The sequence below is a fragment of the Phyllostomus discolor genome, chromosome 4 (assembly GCF_004126475.2).
Source record: "Phyllostomus discolor isolate MPI-MPIP mPhyDis1 chromosome 4, mPhyDis1.pri.v3, whole genome shotgun sequence".
Classification (NCBI taxonomy): domain Eukaryota; kingdom Metazoa; phylum Chordata; class Mammalia; order Chiroptera; family Phyllostomidae; genus Phyllostomus; species Phyllostomus discolor.
In genome coordinates this window covers 166,158,140-166,183,918 of record NC_040906.2, presented here as the reverse complement: position 1 = coordinate 166,183,918, position 25,779 = coordinate 166,158,140, and the positions used below count along the sequence as shown (strand labels likewise).

Here is a 25,779-nt window from a genome sequence, read left to right as displayed (position 1 = left end):
TAATGTTTGTATAATGTATTTGAAATAAACTAACTGCCTCTCACCTCTGGCCCATATGCTGCCTACCATGTACGTAAAAAATATTCCACTGGGTGCTGTGTGTGTTAGAAACTGAGTCAGCCAGCCCAGCCCTCTCAGGAGGGAAAACTCAGCTTCAGTCCCGGGGCCACTCCCATTGCTGGCTCCCTGCAGGCAGCAGGAAGCCTGGAGTTAACCTGGGCTGAGAGGGGCGCGCAGAGTGTGCATTTCTCCAGGCTCAGCTGCTGTTTACAGGGTTCCAAGGTATCTGTCAAGGGGTTGGGGAGAAATGTGTTGCTCCCTTGGGCCTGACAGCCTCAACCCCACTTGTGAAATACAGATAATCGGGACCCACTGGCCTTCCCTACCACTCTGCAGATCTTCCCCATTTCTGGTTCCTGGAGGGACCTTGCTTTCCATTGCAGAGAGCCTGGGCTGGGGAAGGAGTAGCACTCTTGGTAAGAACTGGAGTCCTTTTGACATTCAAGGCAGACAAGCTAGGAGCTTGCTGGTCCCTGTGGGGAGCAGGTCAAAAGAGCTTGAGGAGTCAGTTCCAAGGGCACAGCCCCTTCCTGCACACCAGACCCTCCCCTCCTCCCGCCTCCCCACAGGCTGCTCCAAATAACAGGCTACTGCCAATTACAAAAGGACTCTTAACTCTGTTTCGCAGGCCCCTTGATTGATCGCACTGGTGAGTGAAATTATAAGCCTTAATGATCACGTTAATTTCTGGGGAAAGACGGTCAGAAGAGGTTCTCAATCATAAGCGCCACAATCAGCTGGGTGAGTTCAATGACAGGCCAGAACAGGGAAAGAAGGAAAAGAATTAACTTTTTAAAGGTCACCAGTAAGTGCGGGGAGAGCAACCAGGCGAGAGGGATGAGGGGCACGGATGATCCCAGACCCTGAACAGGAACCCCTGTCCCAGGGCTCCCGACCAAAGGCGCTATCATTGTTGCTCATCCTCAATTGCACCCTGGGGCCGTAGTGGAGCTTTCTAATGCTGTTGCCTGGGCTCCGCCCAAGACACTGCGTGATTTGTCTGGGGTGCAGCTTAGGCGCTAACAGTTTCGAAAGCTCCCCAGGTGATTCTGTGTACAGCCAAGACGGAGAACAACTTGCCTCGATGAAAGGATTTAGGGGGCTAGAAGTCAAAGCTGAGCACAGGTGGAAACGCACTTAATCTGATTAGTTCTTGCCGCCAAGGAGACTTCATTCTCATGGTCTCCTGACCCCACTTAAAGATGATGGTGATGAGAAGAGAAAGAGGGAAATTAGGCCTCACTGAGCCTAGTGTTCCTCGCACGGATGGAAACACTGAGATGCAGAGATATGAACTGACTTATCACAGTGGTCAAAACTAGAACCCCGCCTTTTCACCCTGGCCCGTGCTCCTTCCACTGGGTTTATCACTCAGCCAGGGAAAAGAAGGTGCCCCAGATGACACTCCAGGGTGGAGGGTGAGGGCGGAGACAGGAGCTGGGAGCCACTCTTCCGCTCTCATGGTAGAGGAGCCCAGGACACCTCTGTCCCTTGCTCAGTGTCCTGGGACGTAATGATCGACATTTATTAGAGACACAAGGGCCACAATAAGGACACCTATCTCCCCCTGAAGGTCAAACCTACGACCTTGGCCTCCTAAATACTTTGACCCTACTCACCATTTTCCAGCAGAGCACTGCCATATTCTGTCATGTCAGAAAGATGCCCGTGCTATGTTGGCAACATCTTAGTTTCCTCGCTGGAGAGACTTCCCTCTGCACGTTGCTGATGAGCTCAGTGGGCAGCTGGAAAGTCCTGATGACCTTCCTTCACGGTCTACGTGCATGTCAGCAATATTTGGAGAAAAAAAAGCCACTTCATGTTCCAAAATGAGCTTCAAAAACCCAAAAGCACGATTTAAAATGCAGACTACATAAAAATTTGTCGTTTGCAGTAAAGATATTAGAGGTATTCAGTTAAAGTTATTGTCCCTCAATTTCTGTAAGTGATTATAAAAATGTCATCATGAAGGGAATGGCTTGAGATTCTCAGAGCATCATCTTAGCAGCAGGAAGGTCTGCCAACTGCTTCGACATTTTCATTTATCACTTCAACCTTCACTCTGATGTGGGTGCTCCCAAAAGTTCACAGAAGTGGCCTGGACCACAAAATTTGAGGACCCAAGCTCTAACCATGGGTACAGGATGAGCCCTACTTGCCCAGTTCAGTAAGCATTGTGGCAGAGGCATATTCATCATAGAAACATATGCATCCTCTGTATTTTTCTAACAGCTTCTGAAGTGTTCATCAAGCCTCTGTCTGATTAAGCACTTCTAAATTCTGAGCAATGAAATGGTTCCTCTCATGCCCTCTTGGCAGGAGTGCAAATTGATACGATCCTTTTGGAGAGCCATTTGGCTGTGTGTATGTATCACAATTAAAAATGCATATAATCTTTGACCCAGAAATGCCACTTCTAAGAGCTTAGTGTACAGAGATACCCTCACAAGTCTGCAGAAGTGTACACAGAAGGGTGGTTCTTTACCATGTCCAGTATTAGTGAAACACTACAGGCAACCCAAATCTAGCAATAAGGAATCTGTTGAGCAAACTGTAGGACATCCATAAGATAAAATACTAGGCAGATGTTAAAAAGAATGAGTCAGGGCTATATATACCAATAGGAGAGACACACATGCACAAAAATAACTTGCAGAAAAATAGATTTCCATTTTTATAGAAATGATTAAGCACAGTAACAACAGTGCAAGTCTCTGGCCAATGCATTCAGTTTGTGAATTCCTAAATTGGATTGAAAACTTTGATCCCCAAATGAAATAATCTAGGAGTCTCAATTCAGTTTCTGAACTCATCCTCTGTTCTTCCTCTTCCCTAGCATCCAAAAATAACTAAAAAGGAACTCAAACCCAAATGTAAAACTTCATACCTACTTGTCACAGTGTATAAATGATACTTTTGAAAAGTGACACTTCCAAACTTTGGAAAACCATTTGTCAAAGGAGAAGCAATGAAGACTGGTTTTTGACTGCAGTAATCATTTAGTTGGATTCATCTTCTCTTGTTTGTGTATTTAAATCGCATGTATGAAAATTGTATATCTTGAATTTGTATATTCAAATACTACTGCAGCACCTCCCCCACAACACCAGCCCTAACATCCAGGTAAGCAGTGAGGTTCTTAAAATACCTAGGCTGGCCCTGGCTGGGTGGCTCACTTGGTTGAAGCATCGTCCCATACACCAAAAGGTTGTGGGTTCCATTCCTGGTCAGGACACATATCTAGATTGCAGGTTCAATTCCCAGTTGGGGTGCAAGTGGGAGGCAACCAATCAGTGCTTTCTCTCTCTCTCTCAAATCAATAAACATATCCTCGAATGAGGATTAAAAAATACCCAGGCTGCATCTGTTTTTTAACACCCAGAAGAGATAGCTGGGGTTTTAATTCCGGGTTTTTCAAACATTGCAAACCAGGTTTGATTCTTATTTGTAATGACAGAGATGCCCAAAGCAAAGGTAATTCCAGAGGGAATCAGTATTTGTGTCATGTCACAGGCAACTTACTTCCTTTTAATTTTTCTGAGAATATTTAAAATAGATTACAGTAGATTATTATTGATAGATTTTATTATAGGTGGGTAATATCCTGCCTTCCCTCCTCCGTGAGAGGAGTCCACTTCCCAGTGCACTTGAGGTTGGGTTTGGCCAGTGAAAAGTGAACAGCATGACGTGGGCAGCAGCTTTAAACGCATGCGCATAGTTTGGCTCAGCTTCATGCACTTCTGCCCTCTTCCAGGCAAAGACATCGCTTTAGGGAAGTCATCAGCCCAGAATGACGAAACACTAGAGCACACTTGAACACAAACCACAACCAAGAGCCAGGCCCAGCTGAGACGGGAGACTGGCAGTCCCGTGAGCAAAGTACAGGTCTGTTCTGGTAAGCTTGGGGTTATGATTCAGCATGACTGAAGCAAAGCTTGACTAATGCATGGGTGAACTGTCTTGGACCCATTATTCATCTTTATCAAATCTTGTCATTGATCTCATATTTGTTTCTGATTCTTTGTCTTTTGAAAGAAGCCCATTCAGAAACATTTGAGGTTCCTCTTGGTATCCTCCCCCAATCCTGTCTATTCCTAGAGGCAACCACTCTCCTGCGATCAGTGTTATCACCCTTGTGTGTATTCAAACATTTTCTGGACATTTATATACATTCCATAAACACGACCTATTTATAGAAATGCCACGCTGCACCTGTCATCTGCGATTCACTTCTCACCTCCCTCCCCAGTATTGCTGTATATTTCAGGTTCGCTCCTGTTGATGTGTTGGCTCCAGCCTGCTCACTCTCCCGCGATGCTGTCTGTATTTCCCACCATGTATCTATTCTCTGTCAGTGGACACTGTAGTTGTTAAATGTGAATAGTGTTTCAGGAACATTTATGCACACATCTTTGAGTGCCTTGCTTTTCTTTAAGACTAACTTCTCTGTGGAATCAGCCGACAAGTGCATGGCTGATTGCCACACATGCAATCTGCAAGGGCAGTTTGCTGACAGTTGTAATGCCTCTGCTCCAGACTCGCTGGGGCTGCTCCCCAAAAGGAATCCATGATGCCCGTGGCCTTGGGCACCTCTGATTTCCACCCCTGACCTCTGGCTGTGGACCCAGTGCCCTGAGAGTTCCTGGGAACATCTGACTGCACTTCCTACTGTTCCTTCCCCATTTCACTCCACAGTAAAGTTCTTCACACTTTATCTTTTTTGATCATTAAGTGATTTTAAGTTCCTGGTCAGGACTGAAATGTTGGCAAGGGAGTTAGAAACAGAGGAGTAAGTGAATGAAGACTCTGTTAATCGTCCTCTTCCCTCCTCACACAGCAATTTTTCTAACAGAGGCAATTACATTTGAGAGCTGCAGAGAACGGAATCTTATGTTGTATTTCTTTATTCATCATTTTACAAATGGGATTCACTGTAAAAAGGAAATTGCCTTTGTAGTTCAGTTCTTCAGGCTGGAGAGCTCTGAGTTTCAGTTTCGACACCAGCTGCTGCCGCCACCTTGTAAATGCTGGGTGAGACCCGGCCAGGGAAGGAGGCTAAGAAATCAGACAGAGTCCAGTTCCTTTAGATTCAATATATTTTTATTCTTTGTAAATACAATGAGTACAACCTTTTAACTTCACAAATCAGTTAATTCACTTTGTACAAGAAAAGTTTTACTCAACCTATGATAGTTCAAGTGCTGAATATTTTTCCTCAGTGCTAGAACCTACTAAATCAAAATGTGAAAAGTACAGCAGCTATTTTAAAATGTTTGTTTCTACATTTCCATAAGTATAGGTTCATACCAAAGGAGCAGCGTGTAATGTAGAATGGGGGGTGTGTGTGCAATGCACACAGTCAAGGCTTTACTAGAAACCAGTGTTCTGAAAGGCATTTAAGAGTCTCAGGCTGTTAGCAGTAGATCAGCTGAGCAACCGCATAGTGCTCACCTCCTTGAGATCCCTTCGGTATCACGTCTATGTTCATTTCCTGGGTGGTGTGACTCACTGAAACATCAGCTTGGACCCTCACTGCCTTTGGTTTCAGCACTGTTTCAATGGGACAGCAACCTGCCTCACTCAATCGCTCACCTCCACTTTATTTGGTTTTGCTGTTTTTATTCTTCCTCCCTCACCTTCTGTTCTTTTAGTAAAGCTCTTCTATTTCTGAGATGTTATCCAACCTGAAGTCCTGGTGAGAATTTCACTTTTGTCCACCAATTCCTCTGACAAGGTTGCCTGGCCTACGGTATTAAAAGAAGAAGAACGAAAGAAAGGAGAAAGGAAAAAGCGAAAAAGCCAATCTCAAGGCATAAGCTACCTTTCACTTATTAATTCAGTTCTGAAGGTCACTTAATGATGCATTACAATAGAAGGGAAACTTTTGATAAAACATTTGATTTTCAACCTAACCATTGTTTTTAAAATGAAGTCTCCACCATAAGATGGTTCTAAGGGCTGCTGCATGGTGTTACGCACAGAGCTATATTTGGTTACCCAACTTTATGTGCTAAAAAGGAAAAGAAAGTTCTACTTGTGTTTCAGCATATGATGTTCAGAGAGATCTTCCAGGTGAGAGGCAGAGTGGCATGGCCCACGGCAACCCTCAATTTGGCCCCCTCCCAGGGCATGGCAGCAGCGCGTTATCTGCTCAGGCGGTCCTGTTACACCCCCTTTCCTTTCGGGCTGCCCTACCCTGGGTGAGGCAGCAGGTCAAAGCTCCTGGAACTGTTTTGTGTCAATGGACATTTTTTTCCTGAAGGCTCCACATCCCCAGATGTATGCTTCCTGAAGGGTTTGTTAGTTGAGGCTTGTCCTCCATGGGGACTGTCCCATACAGAACAGTAGGGACTTGAAGGGATTAGATATCACTGGATTTGTACATATCTGAAAGCAGTCTTGTAATTGGCACGTTGCCGATGGTCTTTTTGAAAAACACTTCTTCTATGGTTGATGGGCTAATGGACCGCAAAGCTGGCAAAAGCAGCAGAAGTTTTCCAAAGCGACAGGGCTGAGTGGGATATCTGGAATAGAAGCCGTGAGAGCAAGGTCAGATCCATGACCACTGGGAACTGACATATACTTGAACACACACCCTCTCCGGCACCATGTCCTGGCGGGGCCTCTTTAGTAGCACACTGTCCATGCAGCAGAGTCCCAGACAGGCACTACTGTCCTTGCTTCGCACAAAGATAATCTCAGCCTAGGGAACATAAATGATGTCCAAATGACATGATGATTGTCTCAACATTAGCAAAGGGGTTGCATTTTGTTTGGAGAAAAAAATTAAGAAACACAGTACTAAGTTTAAGCTAAATGGTAAATGCAAGGCTTCTGGTATAGTAGCTAGTGGTAGTATCCATGTCTTCTGATCTTCGAGGCTCCTTCTTTGCAAAGCAATTTCCCTCAAATAAAATGGATTCCTTTTCTAGGAAATTCTCCAAAATTATTATTCAGGCATTATACTTAGTCACTTTCAGGAATAATTCTGTCCTTATTACACTGCAAATTAAAGACTAAGTTCTGTTGGGTGGCAGCGCCACCCAACTTTCATGTCAATGAAATTGACATGTAGTTAAAGATGTGAGAAATTGCTTAACAATTTCCTCTCTTAATGTCCAACACACATCAGTGCTCAGATGTGCAAGTTCAATTTTCTACTGCCTTCTGATGCCTATAAGTCACCTCCTCACTGCAGCCTTGATCATTCCTCATCAGTAGCTTGGAATCAGGTATCCATACACTCCACGGGGGTTGGGGGGCTCCCTCCACTGAAACAAACCACCTGAGATACTGAGGTCTGGGGTCACATATCTGTGAATGGCCCAGGCTCAACCAATAGCCACAAGGTGTTAGAAACTGACAGATACGGAAATCCCTCCATAGGCTTTAGCTAGCTGAATACTGAGATTAGCTGCCCCACAACTCCACCCTACAAAAACTAGAGTCCAGGGAAGCAACTTTCCCGCTTGTCTCCTGTCTTTGAACACATGAGGGTTCCCCTCTGCAACTTGATACGAGGCTGATAGTTCATTCTGAGCCCCTGGGAATCTCACTTGGCTCTTTCATCGCCAGCCTCAAGAGCACCCATGGATGGGGAACACCATATCACCTTTAATAATGTAATATGGAAATGGTGAGGCTTATCTACATTTTTTTTAAAGCCTAACTTCCATCACTTACTTTCCTTACTAGAAATACCTCCTATGTTTCTTTGAAAGAAATCTCAAGACCCACATCTCCGTTTTGCCTTGGACATTTACTCTCTTTAATAGCTCTGTTTCCCTGCCCAGGACCACCAGGCAGAAGAAGTTTCCCTGCAGTGGGTGGGACACAGCAGCTGCCGAGACCAGCCTCTCGGTGTCTGCAGCATCCACCTAACAGCAGGGAGGTTCCTGGGGTGAGAAACAACTGTGGGAAGTGATTACTCCTAAAAAGGATAGATTTTGGAGAATCCATAGACACTTAACTCCTGATTTTCTGTAAATAAGTAATCTATTCACTTTCTCACCCACTTATTTTACTCTCCAGTTAAGGAGGGACTGGTTAGTCATTCAATAAGAATTGTCCCTTATATGCGAAGTACTATGCTACTGAGAAATAATAAAAATGTGTGTGTAAGAAAGAGAGAGACAGACACAGAGAGAGTGTGTGTCTCTGATAGCTCAAAATTATTTTTTTAAAAATAGCTGTGTCCCTGGTTTCATCCACTGGCAAAAATAACTGGGAGTGCTTTCTGAGGTGTGTTTGAGTCTGTCACAGATCCGTGTATTCGATCTTTGACTGTAACATATGGTTCGTGTGAAGTGCCCATTCCTAGCTTCTTCCTTATATCATAGGTATTTGGAGAAGTAGCTTACAGAGCTGTAACAATGAGCTCAGTTTGTAATCTCAGCAACTAATGGACAAGTAGTTCAGGTTGCTATGTTAACTTTTCATTTCGATTTCAGATTTCATTTTTCTAGACAGGAAAGTGTGAGAGCAAAATGTTCACTGATTTGAAGGACCTAAGAAATAAGGAATAGTCAGTTTTGTCACATGCATGAGTCTATATCTTAATATTAAATTATATCCCTGGCTGCTATGACTCAGTAGATTGAGCAGAGGCCTGTGAATCAAAAGGTCACTGGCTCAATTCCCAGTCAGGGTACATGTCTGGGTTGCACAGACCCAGCTGGTCCCCAACTGGGGGTGTGTGAGAGGCAACCAATTGATGTTTCTCTTCCTCTATTACTCCCTGCCTTCCCCTCCCTCTAAAAATAAACAAAATCTTTTTTAAAAAATTAGAACTATAGTGGGTATCATGAAACAAGAATAAAGCAGGTGAGGTCCCTACATGAATAATTTTCTTGTTTTGAGCATGGGGAAGAAGTACTATACTTGCTACTTCTCTAAAGTAGACTTTTGTTAATTTACGGTTTAATTCTCTCAGGCTCTCTCAGATTCTCCCCAGTCACCTCCCTGGCACCTCCCACAGCACCTCTACCAGCCCCTCTCCTGGCTCTAACAAGCACCCCTTCTCCCTGCCATTGATGGATACCAGCTCATGTGTTGTCTCCTTCATCGATCAGCCTTTCCAGATTCTCCCTCATCCCACCTCCCCCAGCTAGAATTCATCTCTCCTTCTCCCCACTTGGCTTTTCCCTCTTCTCTGGTCTGAACCAGAGCAACACTTCTATCTATTTCATGGAACACGAAGGGGCGGTGTCTTGCTGGCCAGGGTCCCGCGCGCTCACCAGCACAGAGCCAGCAGTCAGCGAAGGCAGGACTGCATCCGTAACAGGGTGTCATGTTCTTCTCAGTTTAATGTTCTTTACACCTTAATGGCTCTCAATAGCAAAGGCCAGTTCTAATATACAAATTAGTTTTTAAGTGGGGAAATTTGGTGCTGGCCCATTTTATAATTTTGAACAAATATTCAGTGCCTATTATATACATACTGAAATGTAACACGGATTTTAAGTTTATAAACCATGGCACATATACAAATTGCACTATCACACAACACAGTTTCAATGATATTCCATGGACAGGGAACAATTTTATTCAATAGTATTCAAAAGAGGATTTGTAATAAAAATAAGGAGGTCCTAGACAAACAGGTATTACTCCAAATGAATACAGTAGACTCGGGGTTTCTCTAACCCCTCACATAAGGGGGACATTCACAGCCTCTAGTCGTCTGATTTAGTTATTCCAACTCAATGTCTCTGGTGATACTGAGACAATAGAGACAGGCTTCCGTGGACTTCCCTTTAAGACCAACCTAGAGAGTAAATAAGAATAGCAACTCTATTCTAACCTCAGATCCACCACAGACCTAGCAATGTTCCATACCTCTTTAAAGTTTTGCCTTTTTCCCTCTGAAAATGGGAACAGAAAGTCTGTACTTCCTGGTGGACTTGCCCATTGGTGGGCCAGCAGGAGGCCCAGAGGCTGAGAGTTTCTAGAAACAGACAAGCACAGCCTCCGCTAATGGGCCCTGCTTGGCCAGACATACCTGGTGGGTGTTAAGACTCCACATAACTCAACAGATAGCAGTCAGCAGTTATAATGAGGGTAGAGACGGCCTCTCTAGAAAGTTCTCTGGTCCTTCTATTTGGGGTTGGCATCCAAAGAAAGGCACTTGCCTCTTTTAAAGGATGACTTGACTACTTTGTACTATATCAATTATAACACTTAGCCTTCATTTTTTATCTTTCCTATATCTGGATCCATCCATACAAATGTATTTGACTATTTTGATGAATCAGCTTGTTTAACCAGGTCAGCCATAAGGCATCTGGCCATCTGAGTGATGATCTAATTCGACTTGCTCCTCTCACCCACCTTGTGAGAGATAGGTAAGGACATAAATTCTAAGTAAATTAACTTGCTGGCAACAGAACAATTAGTCACAATGTTTGAACTGGCTTATTACCCTCTGCTTACACATTCACAATGGAAGCAATTTTCTTAAGGACACATTCAAGGCAAACAAGAGTTACCTGGTGTGGATGTAGCTGTTGAGAGTTAGCTGAGCCTCGTCTTGAAGAGCTGCAATGGCAGCAGCATTCCGGAAACTTCTCAGTTCGGAACCACTGTGTGTAGGAACTAGAAATGAAGACCAGCAAACCGTGAGGCAGCGCAGGAAATGCAGATGGGGAAAGTGCTCGTCTGGAAGTGGATAAGCCAGCAGGAGAACACACAAATCCCCACAGCTACTAAAATGGAACCAGACTAAGAGTCTCTGCTCCCTTGCAAAGCTATCACTTCTTCTTGCAAAGCTAAGTCTGGACTTTGGGGTAGATGAATTGGTGAGGTGGTGAAACTGGGGAAGAAGAGACGGGGGTTTGTGTTCGCTTACCAGCTTTGAAAGTGACGATGCATTTTAGACAGGCAAATTCGGTAGCATCTAGCCGGAGTTGCCTAAACCGAGCCACCACCTCTTGTAAAGCCTGTATTTCAGATATAATCTTGTTCAGCTTCTGGGAATCTGTGTTGTCACCATTCATGCCTAGAATAAAAATATGGAATAAATGTTATAATATGAAGGCATTTTCATAATTTAATATTGATTTTTGACAAAATTCTGCATATCAATATCTATTCAATTGTCACTCTAAGATATCTGATTCCATGTAAACTGGTTATATTGTAAGAAAGTTAATATAAAATCTTCTTTTGGATGATAACAAACACAGTAATTTGCATTTAAATAACAATGCAAGCAGTCATGAATACAACAAAACAACATTATTTGCATTTAAATATAGATTTATAAATGACAGGTATACTCTATTGTTCAGCAGGAATTTGTTATTCTTTACATGTTGTTCTTTTTTCAGTAATGTATTTTTATGGTAATTTCTACAACAAAGTCATTAAATTGTGCAATTCTTACCAGATACAGCCAGTAGAGTGTTAGCATCAACCGGAATGGCCCATTGTGCTATTCCTAGAACAAACAGTTCTCTCCAAGCATCTTCCAAAAGCATCAGCTGTCATACAATAGATGTATAATATAATATAGTGTGTAATTTATAAATTTACAAACAATTTCAATATGTAAATTTCTATTATTTTAAAAAGTGTTTTAAATGCCTGTCTCGGTAATTTTTCCTCTGAATACTCTAGCTCTCCCTTGTTCTTCTTTTTGACAAGGTGCCTATAGAGAAGCACATGCACTGGAGAGTCAGCCATTTGAATCGCCCAAAGTTTGCTTCCCTTGGGAGCAGGTTTACCCTTCTGGTCTTCCCATCCATTTGCTCCCGACCACCTAGAAACTCCTCCCAGAGACCCAGGCTCAATGAGGTACCACCGGCATCTCAGCAGGTGGATTCCCCTCGTATAAAATGCTGCATGATCAGGGTTGATGTTTCCAGACTAAGCTTGCAGATCTGGGCCCCTATCTTCCTGGTGGGTGTAGGGGGCTGGGTGGGTGGGGGAGAGAGAGAGAAAGAAAAAATCATTAATTCCCAAGAGGCATGCAGGGAAATCAGGGTATAATTATGTTAATCGGGTTTTGCTGAGTTTACCTCATCTCACTGCCTGATTTTTCTGAGACTCATAAGTGGACAGCATCAAGGTGCTTGTCATTCTCATTCTAATAAAATGTGCTACTGAATATTTAAAATGAGAATGTGGCTCCTTTTCCACATGGATGTACTGCGTTCCACTTCACGGCAGTTTGCTAGCTGTCAGAGGGTTTCTATCGGAGGGCTGAGTGGCAGACAGCAAATAAATTTTGTTTGAATTAAAGAGTCTACAAATACTTGTTTTGAGGGGAAAAATAGCCCATTTACACACACACACACACACACACACACATCACACCAGGGAATGATAGAGCCAACCAGTAAACCTGGTAAGGGATAGAACCTAACCATCTAGAAAAATCTGTTTTTTGAAAAATCTATAAAAATTTGGCCAAATCTGGATGATTTATGTGAAAGGATTTCCTTTTGGAAGCTAAGAGCTAAATTATGAAGGCTTGCAAACAAAATTAAAAGGTTTAATTTTCAAAATGTGTTATTTTTACTTTTACTGCATTGAGCACTAAAAAAAGAATGATTTAAAATTGCAAGGTGAACAGTATCTAATTCTGGCCATATCTGAAAGTCCAGGTCTTGAAAAAAAGAACGTTCCATGCTAGAAGATTAGATGTTTTTAGCACATTGCCAGGTCTCTCTGTAGGAAACGCACTTCATATTAAGGGGCACTATTATGCTTTAATTAAGTATAAAATGAATTACAGAAATAAATCCCTTTAGAACTGCTTATTAGCCTTTTGGGAAATTTGTCATTAATTCTCATGAATGCACTGGTAACAGCCCATGGCTGTGAATACTTCATTTTCTTCCATTCCTTTAAGGTTAGAAAAACTCTGGCAGAGGCCATTTCGGATACCCCGAACAACAAAATTTCTGGGTGTCGGGACACTGCAGGTTTTAGCACAACAAACTTTTACTGCCTCAGAATGTCATTTAGAAGCACAGAATTATGCACAATGCCTATTTGTTAATGAACCTCTGAAAGCACTGAAAGCATCAAGGGAGAACTCAGCTCGCAGGAAGTGCGCAATGCGCCCTTTCATCCTACACTCGGGTAAATTAGTGGCCAAAACTGTATCACAGTGGACAATACAGAGCTGTGATTAGAGAATACTGAAACTACTTCCAAAAATCTCACAGGAGAATACTCCTCCATTTCCATTGGAACTCTCAGTTCCAATGTACTTAAGGAAACAATATTTTATTAACAATTTTAAAAATCATTAAGAATTTGTGATTAAATTTGATGTTTCAATTAAACTAAAAAAATGATGTTCTTTTTACATAGATCAGATCCAACTTTCCTGAATTAACATAATTATATTTCTTTTTTTTAAAATTTTATTTATTTTTATTTTTATAGAGCAGGGAAGGAAAGGAGAGAGGGAGAGAAATATCAATGTGTGGTTGTGCCTCTCACATCCCCTACTGGGGACCTGGCCCACAACCCGGGCATGTGCCCTGACTGGGAATCAAACCAGCAACCGTTTGGTTTGCAGGCCCACACTCAATCCACTGAGCTATACCAACCACAGCATAATTATATTTCTTAGTAAGAAGAAATTTGTTCTTAAGATCTGATGTCTGACCTTGGCGATTTATCCAGGTAACCTACAGGTTCATAAGACTGACCCCTGTTGCTTCTTCCCAACTTCCGCCCCCCAAGACCTTCAGGCCCTCTTGGTCATACCTGGTCTTGCAAAGACAGGGTGGAGAAAGCTGGTACACTCTTAGCCCACTTGATACTCATAAACAGAAGCCTGGCAGCTGATTCACACACTGACTCTGTGGCCACTTCATAGAGATACATTGGGGTCCCATTTACTTCATGGGGGTACTGGGTGGGGAAGAAACAGAGACACCAGAGAGTGAGGAAACCACAGCTTTGCAAGAAGAGCCAACTTTTTCATTTTCTAATTCGAACACAGAAGGAGACAGGAATTTGGATATTCGGCTCAAATGGGCAGTTGCCATAGGGGGATATAAAGCAAACGTCTACATTTACAGAGTTTGGGAAATCGCTGGGAGAGACCCATTTCCACTCTCTGTGGGCCTGTTCCTTCCAGAGGGGCATCTGGCTTTTCTATCCCCTGTAGCAAATTTTCCTTGGGCTGAGACAAGTGCCAGGCCTGTCTCCCAATTTAGACAAGAGCTGCTTGCATTTGTGTAAATAAAAATAGATGTGAAAAAAGTATAAATTAATAGGCATCCCAAACACAAATATGCATATGAGTATTTTTAGAAAGGATTAGTATATTATGGAAATATTTCAATTAGACATCTTAATCATTCACAGAACATTCCCATTCATAACTGACAACATATTCATAACACTACTTTCCCAAGCTTATTATACACATCAAGGGTAAGGAAGCAATATTAAATATTTTGCGTGCATGTGTGCCCAGGTGTTTGGCTTCCCTGCAGTGTGGGGCTGCAGCTGGCCCTCCTGGAGGGAGATCCAGAGCCCTTCTTGGCCTGGGGTGGGGCCTCTAGGTAGGTACCAGCTGGAAGCCTGAAGGGTAGTCCCTAGGTGGCAGCTTTTTTAGGTGGTTCTGGCTCCGGCCCTGCCAGTAGAGGCTCAGTCCTGGAGTAAATCCATGCTGCTCAGAAGAGAGTGAGGGGAGAGTAGGAAATGAAGGAAGGTTCCCATACTGTCCCAACAGGGTGAGTTCCAGATTCCTCCCCTACGTTAGGGACCCACAGTTTTGCCCAAGAGAATAAATCCCTGAGATTTGCAACTCAGGGACTCTTCTGCCAGCTCTAAGCAATTCCTTTCTTCTCCAAAGAAATGGCTGCTCTCTGGCCCCCAGGAGAGATCCCAGGCTGCCCTCTCAGTTCAGACAGGGCTCCCCACCAGCGCGTTTTCCAAAAGTGCATCTTCCTTCCCCCGCACTCACATCAAGCTTGCTGAAAGGGGCTCTCTGGCAGATGGGCCTGGAAGTCCATATTTGTAACAGCCAGAGAGTAACTTTACTACATACTAAAGTCCGAGCACCCTCAGCTCAACCGGGAAGAGCTGAAAGGCCCAGATCTCCCTGCAGGGCTCTACCAGTAACCCGCAAGTTCTCTCTATCTTTCGCCTGACCCCATCCCAGTTTAGAAGGAATGGGTGCCCCTCTCATTTCCCTCCCCTTGTCATGGGACTCCCAGGAAGGCCACTAACCTTGGGCGTGGGCTGAGCCAGGCTCACGAGGGTCTGCCTTTCCGGGGTGGTGGACACCGTGGCCAGCTCGAGGCCATGTGGCTCCAGTTGCGTGACCGTGGTGAAGAAGGCTGGTGCGGGCAGCGCTGCAGAAGGGAAGTGTGTGGCTGCCCCATTCTCTTCCTTGTGTCCACGGAAGTAGAGGGCCACCTGCTTGCGGATGGTGGATGTCCGAGGGCCCCGTTCATGCTGCACAGCTGCGGAGACAAATGGACACACACCTGGGATCAGAGTCTTGGCGACACTTAGCCCTGCTGCGCTGCAGGGCCAAACACCAGGTTAGGGCAGGCAAGGCCACCGGAGAGGTGAGGAGGGAGAGGAATATGGGTGCTCTTTGATCATCTGACAGCTCCACTGTACACTTTAGGGAGGCTGGGAAGAGGAGCCCAGGACAAAGTATCAGGATAACGACATGTCTCCAGCAAGACTAGGTGTGTTCTTTGTCCATTCAGGGCTCCTCCCCACATGGGTGGGGGGGGGGGGGTCTCAGGCACACACAGACCCTCTGGGAGGGACTAGCTGGGTATCCTGGTCCACAGCCTGGAGGAAAAGGGGGCACTACGTCTCTGCACAGACCTTTCCCAATTGGCCCAAGGATGGTTCTCCCCACCTCCACCCGGCCCATGTGGAAATGTTGTTTGGCCTCTGAGGGCCGCAGAGAAAAAGGACCTGAGCCCAGGGACACTGGGGGATGGGACAAGTGAGAGCCTGTCTCAGAGTGTGCTGGAGGAAGGCAGGGGAGATGTGACAATTACCACCAGCAGTTTAAACAAACAAATTAATTCAGGGCAATCTTCCCCTCGCCTAGCTTGACAACTTGTCAATACACAAGTTCAACAGGTTGGAAGCTCCCTCCTGCTTCCTGGGCCTCTGAGGAAAGAGCTCTCCTGGTGAGCGCTGTGCCTCCTAGGGCTGCCACCTGGGCCACCGCCACTGCACCCTGAGCTGAGGCCCCATTCCTCGCTCAGGGCCCTTGCTCCCCCGGCCTGACCTGGCCTGTGACGCCCTAGCCAGGCCACCACCCTGCAAACACATGCCCTAGTTCTTGCTGCATGTGCCTTTAAGAGCCTTTCTGGGAGCTGGGTGTCCGAGGCACTCACAGGTGTCACCCAACCTCTTCAGCCCCTTTCTGCAGAGCCAAGAGAAAGCCTCGGGATAGCCCAGGTTACCACAACAAGGGTCCCAATTTTGGAATCTTGCTGATTTTCCAAACAGGGACTCAAAATTCCAGGTGACCCTCCCACCTCCCACACTTTGTCTCCTAGTCCCCACGACCTCCTCCTCTCCCTGGAGACTATCCAGACTTCGAGATCCTGCAGGAGGCTAACAGGTGGCGGGGGGGGGGGGGGGGGGGGGGGGGGGGGGTTACAAAAAGGCTGTAAGGAGAGGTGACATGAGGAATTAAGACAGGAGGCAGGAAATACTGCCTGTGTCTTCAGCAGAGAGGGGTCCCAGGAGCTCTGCCTTCTTGGGGGTGATTGTGGGGCACAGGTTTCTTATGTGGGCATGGGCCTTACCCTAGGCAGTTCAGGGAGGTCAGGAAGGAACTCTCGCTGGAAGATAGGTAAGGATAAGGATGAGACTGAAAGCCTGAGGCCAATTCCTAGCATCCAGAAAGAAGTGCTTGGGAAATGGTTTACAAGCACAAAAGTGCCGTGTATTTTCTGTAGGTACAATTTACTTATTAATCAACGTAAGAAGGGTGAAAAGATGTACTAATTACCATCTTTGTTCATGTTGACTTCCAAACACTTCTTGAGCCGACACGCCCTGCACTGGTTTCTGTGGGTCTTGTCCACAGGGCAGCCTCCCTAGAAAAGAGCGCAGGCTGTCAGCGGCCCCGGACCTTTAGACTGGCGACGCGAGGCCGGCGCTGGGCCGGGGAACCCGGGGAAACCGGCGTGGGGGTGGGAGGAGGCGGGAACAGACACGGCCACCGACCCCTGGGGCCGTGAGGCCAGGTGCCTGGGCACCAGCACGGCCTGGTAGAGGAAGGGCTGGGATTCCCGGGATTACCTCAAGAGGCCCAGCCCATGACCCTGTGAAAGTGGACAAGGAGGAAAACCCTACTCCAAGCAGGCGAAGGGTCACCTCGCCTGGTTTTCTAGACTCTGCTGTGCGCGGAGAAGCTGCGGAGGGGAACTTCCGCGAGGGGAGAGGGTGGTGACGCTAGGAGGCGGCTTTTTCAGGACCAAAGACAGCGACCTGGCCCCGGCGCTCCATCGGGGACAGGCTGGTCCGCCACGCTCCCGGCACTGTCCCCCTCCCGCGAGCTAACTTTCCGCTTCCGGTCTTAGTCCCCTTTTCTGGGCCACATAAGTATCTCCTATTTATTCTTTACTCTCCCGTTTCCGAACTCTTGCCTTTGTGTTGAAAGCCATCCTTAGAACCAGCATGGCGAGCGTTGTCTTACAGCCTAGTCTCAGCCCTGAACCGTGCACACACAACCATTCCCCGAAGCTGACGCAGAAGCCAGGGTGCGTAGGAGGGCAGCACCCACAGAGCAGGGGGTGGGAAGGGAGCAGGCCAAGGCCGAGATGAAACCCAGAAGTGCCCACCACGGGAATATGACCAGGAAGAGACTGTGACGGCCTGTCTAACAAAAGGACGATACAGGATGAGAATATTAGCAGGATAACTGAAAAAATGAGGCAGTTGCTGCCTTGGACATATTTATCCGAGACACGTGAGAAAATAAATATTTTACCAAATGCAATTTTATGAGAAAATGCTGGGCATTGAAGGAAGAAATTTACAGAGAAAGTTTCTTATGGAATTCATTCAGTGTTAGGTGTTACTCCTGAGAAAACACATAAAAATCTGCATACATGTTTTACATACAGAAAATACATAAGTTAGATGCTCTCTTGTGCTTATGGGTTGATACTGTTAAATTTGCAATGGGAAGAAATATAGTGAAGTAAATGCATTTTTATTTTGCTTCATAATATCAAAATTTCATATCTGCTGAAGTTGGACTAAGTGTATTTTCTAAAATGTCCCTTTGGAAAAATTACACACTAGAAAACACAGTTTTATAATATCACACCCCTCTGATTTAAAATATAGATTTATTTAAATAAAGGTCGGGCATAGATTCATAACAATTTCTAAATGTCCTCACTGCTATTAATAATAACCTGGAATACTATTCACCCAATCTTCAAATAAAGGAGAGAAGAAAATAATGTTTGGTTCCCGAGTGAATTCTTCAGGGCATCTTGGCTGGCCTGTGCAGTAGCTCGCTGTAAAGAGGCTTGAAGAACTTACTGAATGTAGTCATCTGTCTGTCCTCACACATTAGTCCCCTAGTGTTCTATTGAACATGTTAATACAAAATGGAAGCCTTCGTTAGTTTTTAAGAGTGTCTTCAAACCAGATCATATATATGTGAATATCTAGAGTGGGAGAGAAAAATGCATTCCTCAGCCTGGGCCATTCATTCTCTCTACAAGGAGAGAACCACCAAGCCTGATGAGTCTATTATCACTCCTTTACAAACATTTGGACTGGCATCAATATAAATTGATAGCCAACTTCTTTGAAAATATCAAGCATAACATCTGAGGTTTTGATTTCCCAATTCAGTGCATTGCATAAAAGTAACAGACAATTTAAGTGGAAGCCTGCTCAAATTTGATGACCCCAGTGACCCCAAATCCCTGCAAAGCCACTGGGATGCAGGCCTGTGAGTGTGCAGTGTGGTGCACCCATATGGTGAAGCTAGAAACTGATCCAGAGCTGTGAACCCAATTAAACAAGTGACAGGACTGGAAAGTTCCGAATTAGTTTCCCAAATGCAGATAGATGTCTTCTTGTTCTTGTTGATAATCCAAATCCACCAGAAACTGATATAAGCAGACATGGCTTCAGCAAAAGAATAATTCACTAACATCATATATGTCTAAGTATGTATGTGTATCATATTTATACATATAGATTAACTAGTGAAGATGTTTTACCATTTTGGTTACCAAAGGATGACTTCTGACTAAAAAGCTCCCCAGGATCTCCTCAGATCTCCTCAAGAGTCAAGCAGGTGGCACTGTGCTGAGGGTCTGTGTGCCTGGCTAAGGAGAAGGCAAAGTGTGGGACCGGAAGCCTGAGCCCCTAGGTTGAAATAAGCTTATTACTCAGCTGTGACATGAGTCAAGGGGTTCTGTTCACTCATCCGGGAAGCTTTGGCTCATGCTCAGCACAAGCCCCAACTCACCTGTTTCTTTGAGACAATTCAGCCTGCCTAAGACCAAAACAGAACCAGCCAGGCACGTCTTCTAAGCAGAGAAAGAGGGGATACGGGGACCTGAGAGAAGGGCCCAGTCCCTCCTTCCTTGGGAGCCGTCTCTTCCTGTTCAGTCTGCCCTTTTCTGACAAGGCTCAGCAAGAGTCAGAACAGCCCTGTGTCTCCAAAGTTGAAAGGGCACAGCCCCTCACAGAGCACATCCTTTCTGTTCCAGTGGCTAAAACTCACTTTGAGTGTTGACCTTGACCAGGATGTCCCGTGCCTTTTACTTCTGCCATTCCAGGCAGTGGTCGAGGCACTGGGCTGCTAGGATGGAGGTGTGGTGGACACACGGCACAACCCAGCCCTTTCTCTCCAGCTTACACGTGAAGTGTAGATTCTCAAGTCCTTAGTTTCCTTAGGTCCCCTGGTCAGGCTTTATAGTTACTGAGTGTGGGCCTCAACTAGTGTCAAAATTAGAGGATTAATTGTGTGTGGTGTGTGTGAGAGGGGGTGACACTGGGGTTTCAGACTTCCCACTGTAAACTCATTGTCTTCCCTTACCACCACCCCCAAGCCCCCACACTGCCCTGCCTTACCCAAGGGAAAGGGCCTCCAAGAGTTGAGTCAGGAAAGAGAGGAAGGGAGAGGTCAAGGTCTGGTCTCTCCGGAGCAGCCTGGAAGCTCGGAGGAGAGCCCTTTGGCACAAACAAAGGAGGGGGAGGCAGCACAGGGGAGCTGGGTAATGCAGCCTGGCTAAGGTACCTGGTTTCCAGATTTGCAGACATACGTCCTATTCCTTCGGATACTCCGTTTGAAAAAACCCGAGCAGCCGTCGCAGGCGTAGACCCCGTAGTGTTTCCCGGAGCTGCGGTCGCCACACACTTTACAGGGGATATCTAAAATGCGGCCTGAAATCGCACAGAAGACAGGGAAGGGGGGAAGGGGCGAGGAGGGCGGAGGAGAGGGAGGAAAGGGGAGAGGGAGAGAGAGATGCTAAGCAATCTGACCTCTGAAGGGATTAGCACCGAAGCTGCGGTAAAAGCAAATAATGAAGTGATTTTATAGCCAAACTTTTTTTCCTTGAGCAAGTGTCAGTTTCCTACAATGAGCATTATTCATGCACCGCTACGTGTATTTGGGTCTCCTCTAATCGCCGAGACCCATTTTGGAATAAAAGATTACAGCAGGCCGAGGCGGCCGCGCTGCCCGCCGCTGCCTTTCTGCTCCGCGGAAAGTTTGGTCGCCTCCCTCCCCCGCTCCTGCTTTTAACAGAGAAAGTTGTTAGTGAAGCGCGCGAGGAGACAAACTTGAAATGTAAAAGGAACCAGAAGAAAAACAAACACGGCTGGAACCAGGGATGGCAGCTGGAAGGCAATCGAGTTTTCTCTGAGCTGCCGGGCGGTTGTTATTATGAGGATTATTATTGTAATGCTAATACTAGGATTATTAATGATAATAAGGGTAGTGGTAATTGCCCAACTTTCGCTTTACCTATTTTTTTAAATGCTTGGTGGACTGCTTTTGAGAAATTATGTCTTTTAGGAAAAAATTTCCTCCCCAAAGTAACTAGAGAGCATGGGACTCGAGGCAAGTCGGAGAAGGGTGATTGATGAGCGTGTGAGATTTCCTGGCCAGGTGGGAGGGACAGCACCCTTTCTCCTTCCATCTCCCAGCTTCTTCCCGAGAGACTCGCCTCCTCCTCGAGCCTCTGTCTTCCTTCCTTTCTGTCTTTCCACTGCTGTCCGAGGCTAATGTTTTAAAGGGTCTGACTGATTTTTCTAAAGCCTCCTCCCTCCACACACACTCCCATGGACATCTAGAGTCGCCAGGTTTAAGAGAACTTTCCTTGAAATCCCCTCAAGTCTGGGGTGGCTGCGGCCCTGGCGGAATGTAAGGGATGACATAATATTCGAAAATTCAGTAGGGAAGGGATTATTTTTCTCTAAGAGTAGAGAAGAGTACAACCAGCCTGGAGTGCTTTACAGGAACTTGGAAACCCTCCTACAGAGGGAGTATTAAATAAAGTGTTAACTTAATTAACACTTTAATGATAATGATGTTAATAATAATTAACTTCTTAACATTTAATTTTCCTTTCGGTACACCAAGGCCTGTCCGGACCCCTGCAGCCTCAGGCCTGGGTGAAACTTGACCGCTGCCCCCTGGGGCGCTCAGGCTGGAGTGAAGAGAGGCAGGGGTGAGAAGGGGCGGGAAGAGTAGAGTTGGAGAGGGTGCGGCGGGGACGGCCCCCCTGAGACGTCGAAGGCGGAAACTTGCCGGAGGATTCTGAGACGTCTGGGCGAGCGCGCACCCGATGCGGTGGCCTTGGAGAGGCCAGGCTGGACAGGGAGGGAGGAGCGAGTGGGCGGTGGGAGGTGTGGAGTGGGAGGGGGCTCGGTAACCACCAGGCTCGGCCGGGGTAATTACAACCCCGCCGAAGCACCTGCCTATAGAGCCACCAGTGACCCGTCAAAAAGAGTAGCATGGGAATTCGGATGGCGACAAAGGCCCGCAGGGGAGGCGCGCGGCGCGGCGACCACCGCCTGTGCGCCCCCTCTCCCGCAGGGTGGGAGGAGAAATTTGCTGGAGGAGGGGCTGGAGAGACCGCTGGGCGGCCGCAGCGAGCCTTGTCCCTCAACCCCTTGGGCCTGTCACTGCGCCCGAGGCAACTCACGGCCACCCAGCGGGCCCGGACTCGAGCTCTGCTGCTCTGGCTTCAGTCCCCAGGTGCAGTAAATCTGGTTTCCATAATTTGCAACCATCATCCTCTTGTGCATAACACACCCCCCTGCCAGAGCTAGGGTCCACGTTTGGAATCCCGACGCCCCAGATGTCCTCTTCGTCCCCCGGGCACTTTTGTTGATGCCAAGATGAGCGCGCAGGAGGAGCAATGGTCGGGACACACTCTCTAGAGAACCCCGACGGGGTGCAAGAAGGAGCCGGCTCCCGCTGGCGGGGCTCCTTGACCGTAGTCCCCCGGGGCCACCGCGGCTGCGGGTCGGCCCTGCTTCTGCGTAGACTAGGGCCGCTTAGAGACCCGCCGCCCTCTTGGGGCCGGGCACAGGAGGGTGGGACGCAAAAATTCCAGAGCCTAGCGAGCCTGCGCTTCAAACTCCGCTGCCCTGACACGTTAAGGTGATTTGGGGTCACAAGACAAGCTGGTTGACCCCCTTGCAAAACTCCTCTCATTTAACAAACCGAGCGAGCTCCGACGTGAGGCGAGCGGGAGTTTCCTGAAACTGGAAAACCGTTCTTAACTTCCCTCCCCAGGGGTCCCATCGAGGCTTTTTGTGTGTCATAATTGCCTAAAGATATATGGCAGCTTCGATTACTGTAATTACCATCAGGGGCTGTTGAAAGAAGTTAGTCTGGGCTGCAGGGGTGACTGACCGGGGTCTTGTTACCACCCAGGCGGGGTTCCCGGTTGACAGCGTACTGCTCTCCAGCCGCGAAAGGCCGCGCGCCGCAGGGGCTGCAGACCTCGCGGCCTGGAGGGGCCCTGACCTCGCCCGCTGTGCGCCGACCTCCTCGCCTCCCGGGGCCCACGGGCCGCAGGTTTCGCGCAGGGCTGCCGCCACTGCTCTGCGAGGGCCCGGCTGCAGCGGCGCCGCGGGCGGGAGCTTGGGTCTTTCCAGCCAGAGAAACCTCAACAGTAGCAGCTGGACCTGCGCAGGGGGACTCTAAGCTTCCGAGGCCAAACCTGCCAGGATCTCAGGAAGTTGGAAATCTTCCAAGTTTCCCCGATGCATCGCTCACTCTTTTTTTTTTTTTTTTTTTTTCTGAAAGCTCTGAGGGTCCGACGCGTCCTAGTCCTCAGCACGCGGGCGGGCCCCCAGGGAACCGGCTGCGAGCCCGCCCCTCCTCTCGCATCCGAAGCCTCACCTTTCACGCACTCCCTCAACCACAGCGGCTCTTCACCCCCCAAGTGGGTGCAAGAGTTCCACACTACTTACTTCCAGAGAAGGAGGCGAGGGGGCCTGTCACAGGGCGAGCGAGCAGGAGGCCTGCCGACGCCTGCCAGGGCTAGGGTTTTTGCAATGAGGCTGGGAATGCAACGGGAAAGGTTTCTTTCTGCGCCTCCTGGAAAGGACCCTCGCACGAGGGAACGTGGGCCACAAACCCCGAGCTCGCCTCCCTTCCCAGAGAGTCAAACAGGAGGCCAGGATAGGCCCGAGGCTAGAAACGCCAGTCCTTTTCAAGTGTTGGCTCTGATGCGGACTGCGGTTATGTTTCCTTCTCTTTTCCCTCGGCCTAAATCTAAATATTTCTCCTTTTCTCTTTTTGTCCAATTTAATTTTACTCTAATTTAAAAAACGGCAGCGACCACACCAAAACAATCGGACAAAGTGAAAACAACCCACGTTTTGGGGGTGGGGGCGGAATTGCACCCCGCAGCAGTGGGACTTGACTACCAGTTCTCAGAAGTGTTTCCGACTCTGCCAACTTTCAGAGTCGCGACAAAAAGGGCGAGGGAGGGGAGAAGAGGATGTTGTCGAGGCACAACAGCACACGGAGACGCTGCGGCAGCCAATCCCACCCTTGGACCCTGGAAACTGCAACCCCGGGACACCAGAAGGCGGGAACTGAAATGCCGCTGGGAGACCCGAGCAAGGCGGCCCTGCCGCCCAGCGCTGGCTCTGGCTACACGTCCTGGGTTCCGCAGTATCGGCTCACGCAAAGGCCCTTGCACGTCCACTAAGTCCTGCCCTAGGGCGTCTAGGGGCGGCTGCAGATCAGCCTTGGCTTGGCATGCCGAGGGACAGCCGCCAGCTAAGCAAGTTTGAAGGAGAGAAGCGCGCGAAAGGAACAGGCCGCACCTCCTGCCTCTGCCGAGTTCCTGCTCGAAAAGTCCTTGGGATTAGGGATTTGGTCTTCTCTTTGCAAGAACGGTTCGCCATACTTTAAATTCCCCAGTTGTGACTTACGCGGATTTAGGATTAAGGAAAATGTGACTTTTAAATTGTTTCTGCTTCCCAGTTTGCAGGATTATTTGCAAAAGCTATAAACGGGGTGCAAAGCATTCCATTCAAAATCCGCTTTTCGCAGAGTTGCTTCTGTGCGCCGGAGCTCTGAGTTTTGAGCCAGCGTGTTATCGTGCTGCTGCCTGGAGCTGGGGCCTACTTCCCGCCCCCATCGCCCCTTCCTCCCCACACCTGGCCTCTAAGTGGGGGGAACTTGCCATACTGGTGGGCTGGCTGCACGGGCCGCATCCTTCCCACCTTACCAGAAAGGGGTAGGGGACAGACTCAAGAAACTCAGGGGTAACGAAATTGTTCTGCCTTCACCACCAAACGCTCCGACTCACAGTCTACAAGGAGCTGGGCCAAAGCGCACAACGCTAACGGAGTACCTCTCTGGGGTTCGGGGCGGCTGCGCTCTGGGTAGGCTCTTCAAGGCCTCCCCGCCCGCCCGCCCCAGGCTGCGCGCCTGAGCCCCGCGGCGGCCCTAAAGGTACCCACTTGTTGATCCGGCCGGCTTGCTCATGCTTGCGGTCCCCGGGCGGAGCGGTTGGTGGGCGCTGCTCGAGTCCCGGCCGGCAGCGTCCGCCTCGCCGCCGGGCTCCGCCACTCTCCAGCCGCCCTCCAGCCTGCGAGGCTCCCGGGCTGGACAGGTGGATGTCGATCGCGCTCTGCGCTGCTCCTCGGGAGCTCAGAATTCGTTCCACAGTGGAAATTTAAGCATCCTTAAGTTTCTTCCCGGCTCTTGCAAAACTGCAGCTGCTGGGAATGTTGCTTGATAGGGACACACGCATGAACAAACAAATGGAGAGGCGGACAAGCAGACCGAAAGAAGGGAGAACAAGAGAGGGGTATTGAAGGACAGAGATGGAGACACGGGAATGGTCTTCCTACGGAGCAAGAATGGCAAAATCCCTCTCTTTCCCCATTCCTGTCTCTCAGTCTTCAGTTTCTCCCTCTACATTAAGCACGAAGAGTGTGGACAGATCTCTACAGACCGCTGGTCTTCTAAAGAAAGAAGGAAAACACAACCGCAGTCTCAGGCAGATGGGCTCGGCGCTGCCCAAACCCGAGCGCGTTGTGGGAAAACTAGATTGCCGGGAAGTCTTCCGAAGGAACAGGCGGCCAGGTCCTGATTTCCCGGGAGAGCCGCTCTCTGAGCGGCATAGGGTCCCAGAAGTTCATTACCCCGTGACTTTGTGCTCGTCGCGGCGGGCTGGGTCCGCTGTAATATCTCCAGAAGCGCTCTGACAGGCAGCCGCGGGGAGGGGAATAGGGCGTCCCTGGCCCACTTAGCTT

At 47.8% G+C, this 25,779-nt stretch overlaps 1 protein-coding gene across 1 annotated transcript; it reads right to left on the bottom strand.

Annotated features, from left to right (window-relative positions):
- Window positions 1-5,627: 5,627 nt before the first annotated feature.
- NR2E1 (nuclear receptor subfamily 2 group E member 1) lies at window positions 5,628-25,728 on the bottom strand. Its single transcript, XM_028510771.2, has 9 exons — window positions 24,982-25,728; window positions 20,285-20,430; window positions 17,021-17,108; window positions 15,259-15,494; window positions 13,783-13,929; window positions 11,444-11,540; window positions 10,907-11,056; window positions 10,548-10,653; window positions 5,628-6,584 (listed from the first exon to the last, which is right to left on the bottom strand). Exons 1-9 carry the CDS (start codon window positions 25,004-25,006, stop codon window positions 6,422-6,424), a joined length of 1,158 nt encoding a protein of 385 aa, XP_028366572.1. The 5' UTR covers window positions 25,007-25,728; the 3' UTR covers window positions 5,628-6,421.
- Between the last annotated feature and the right edge of the window lie 51 nt (window positions 25,729-25,779).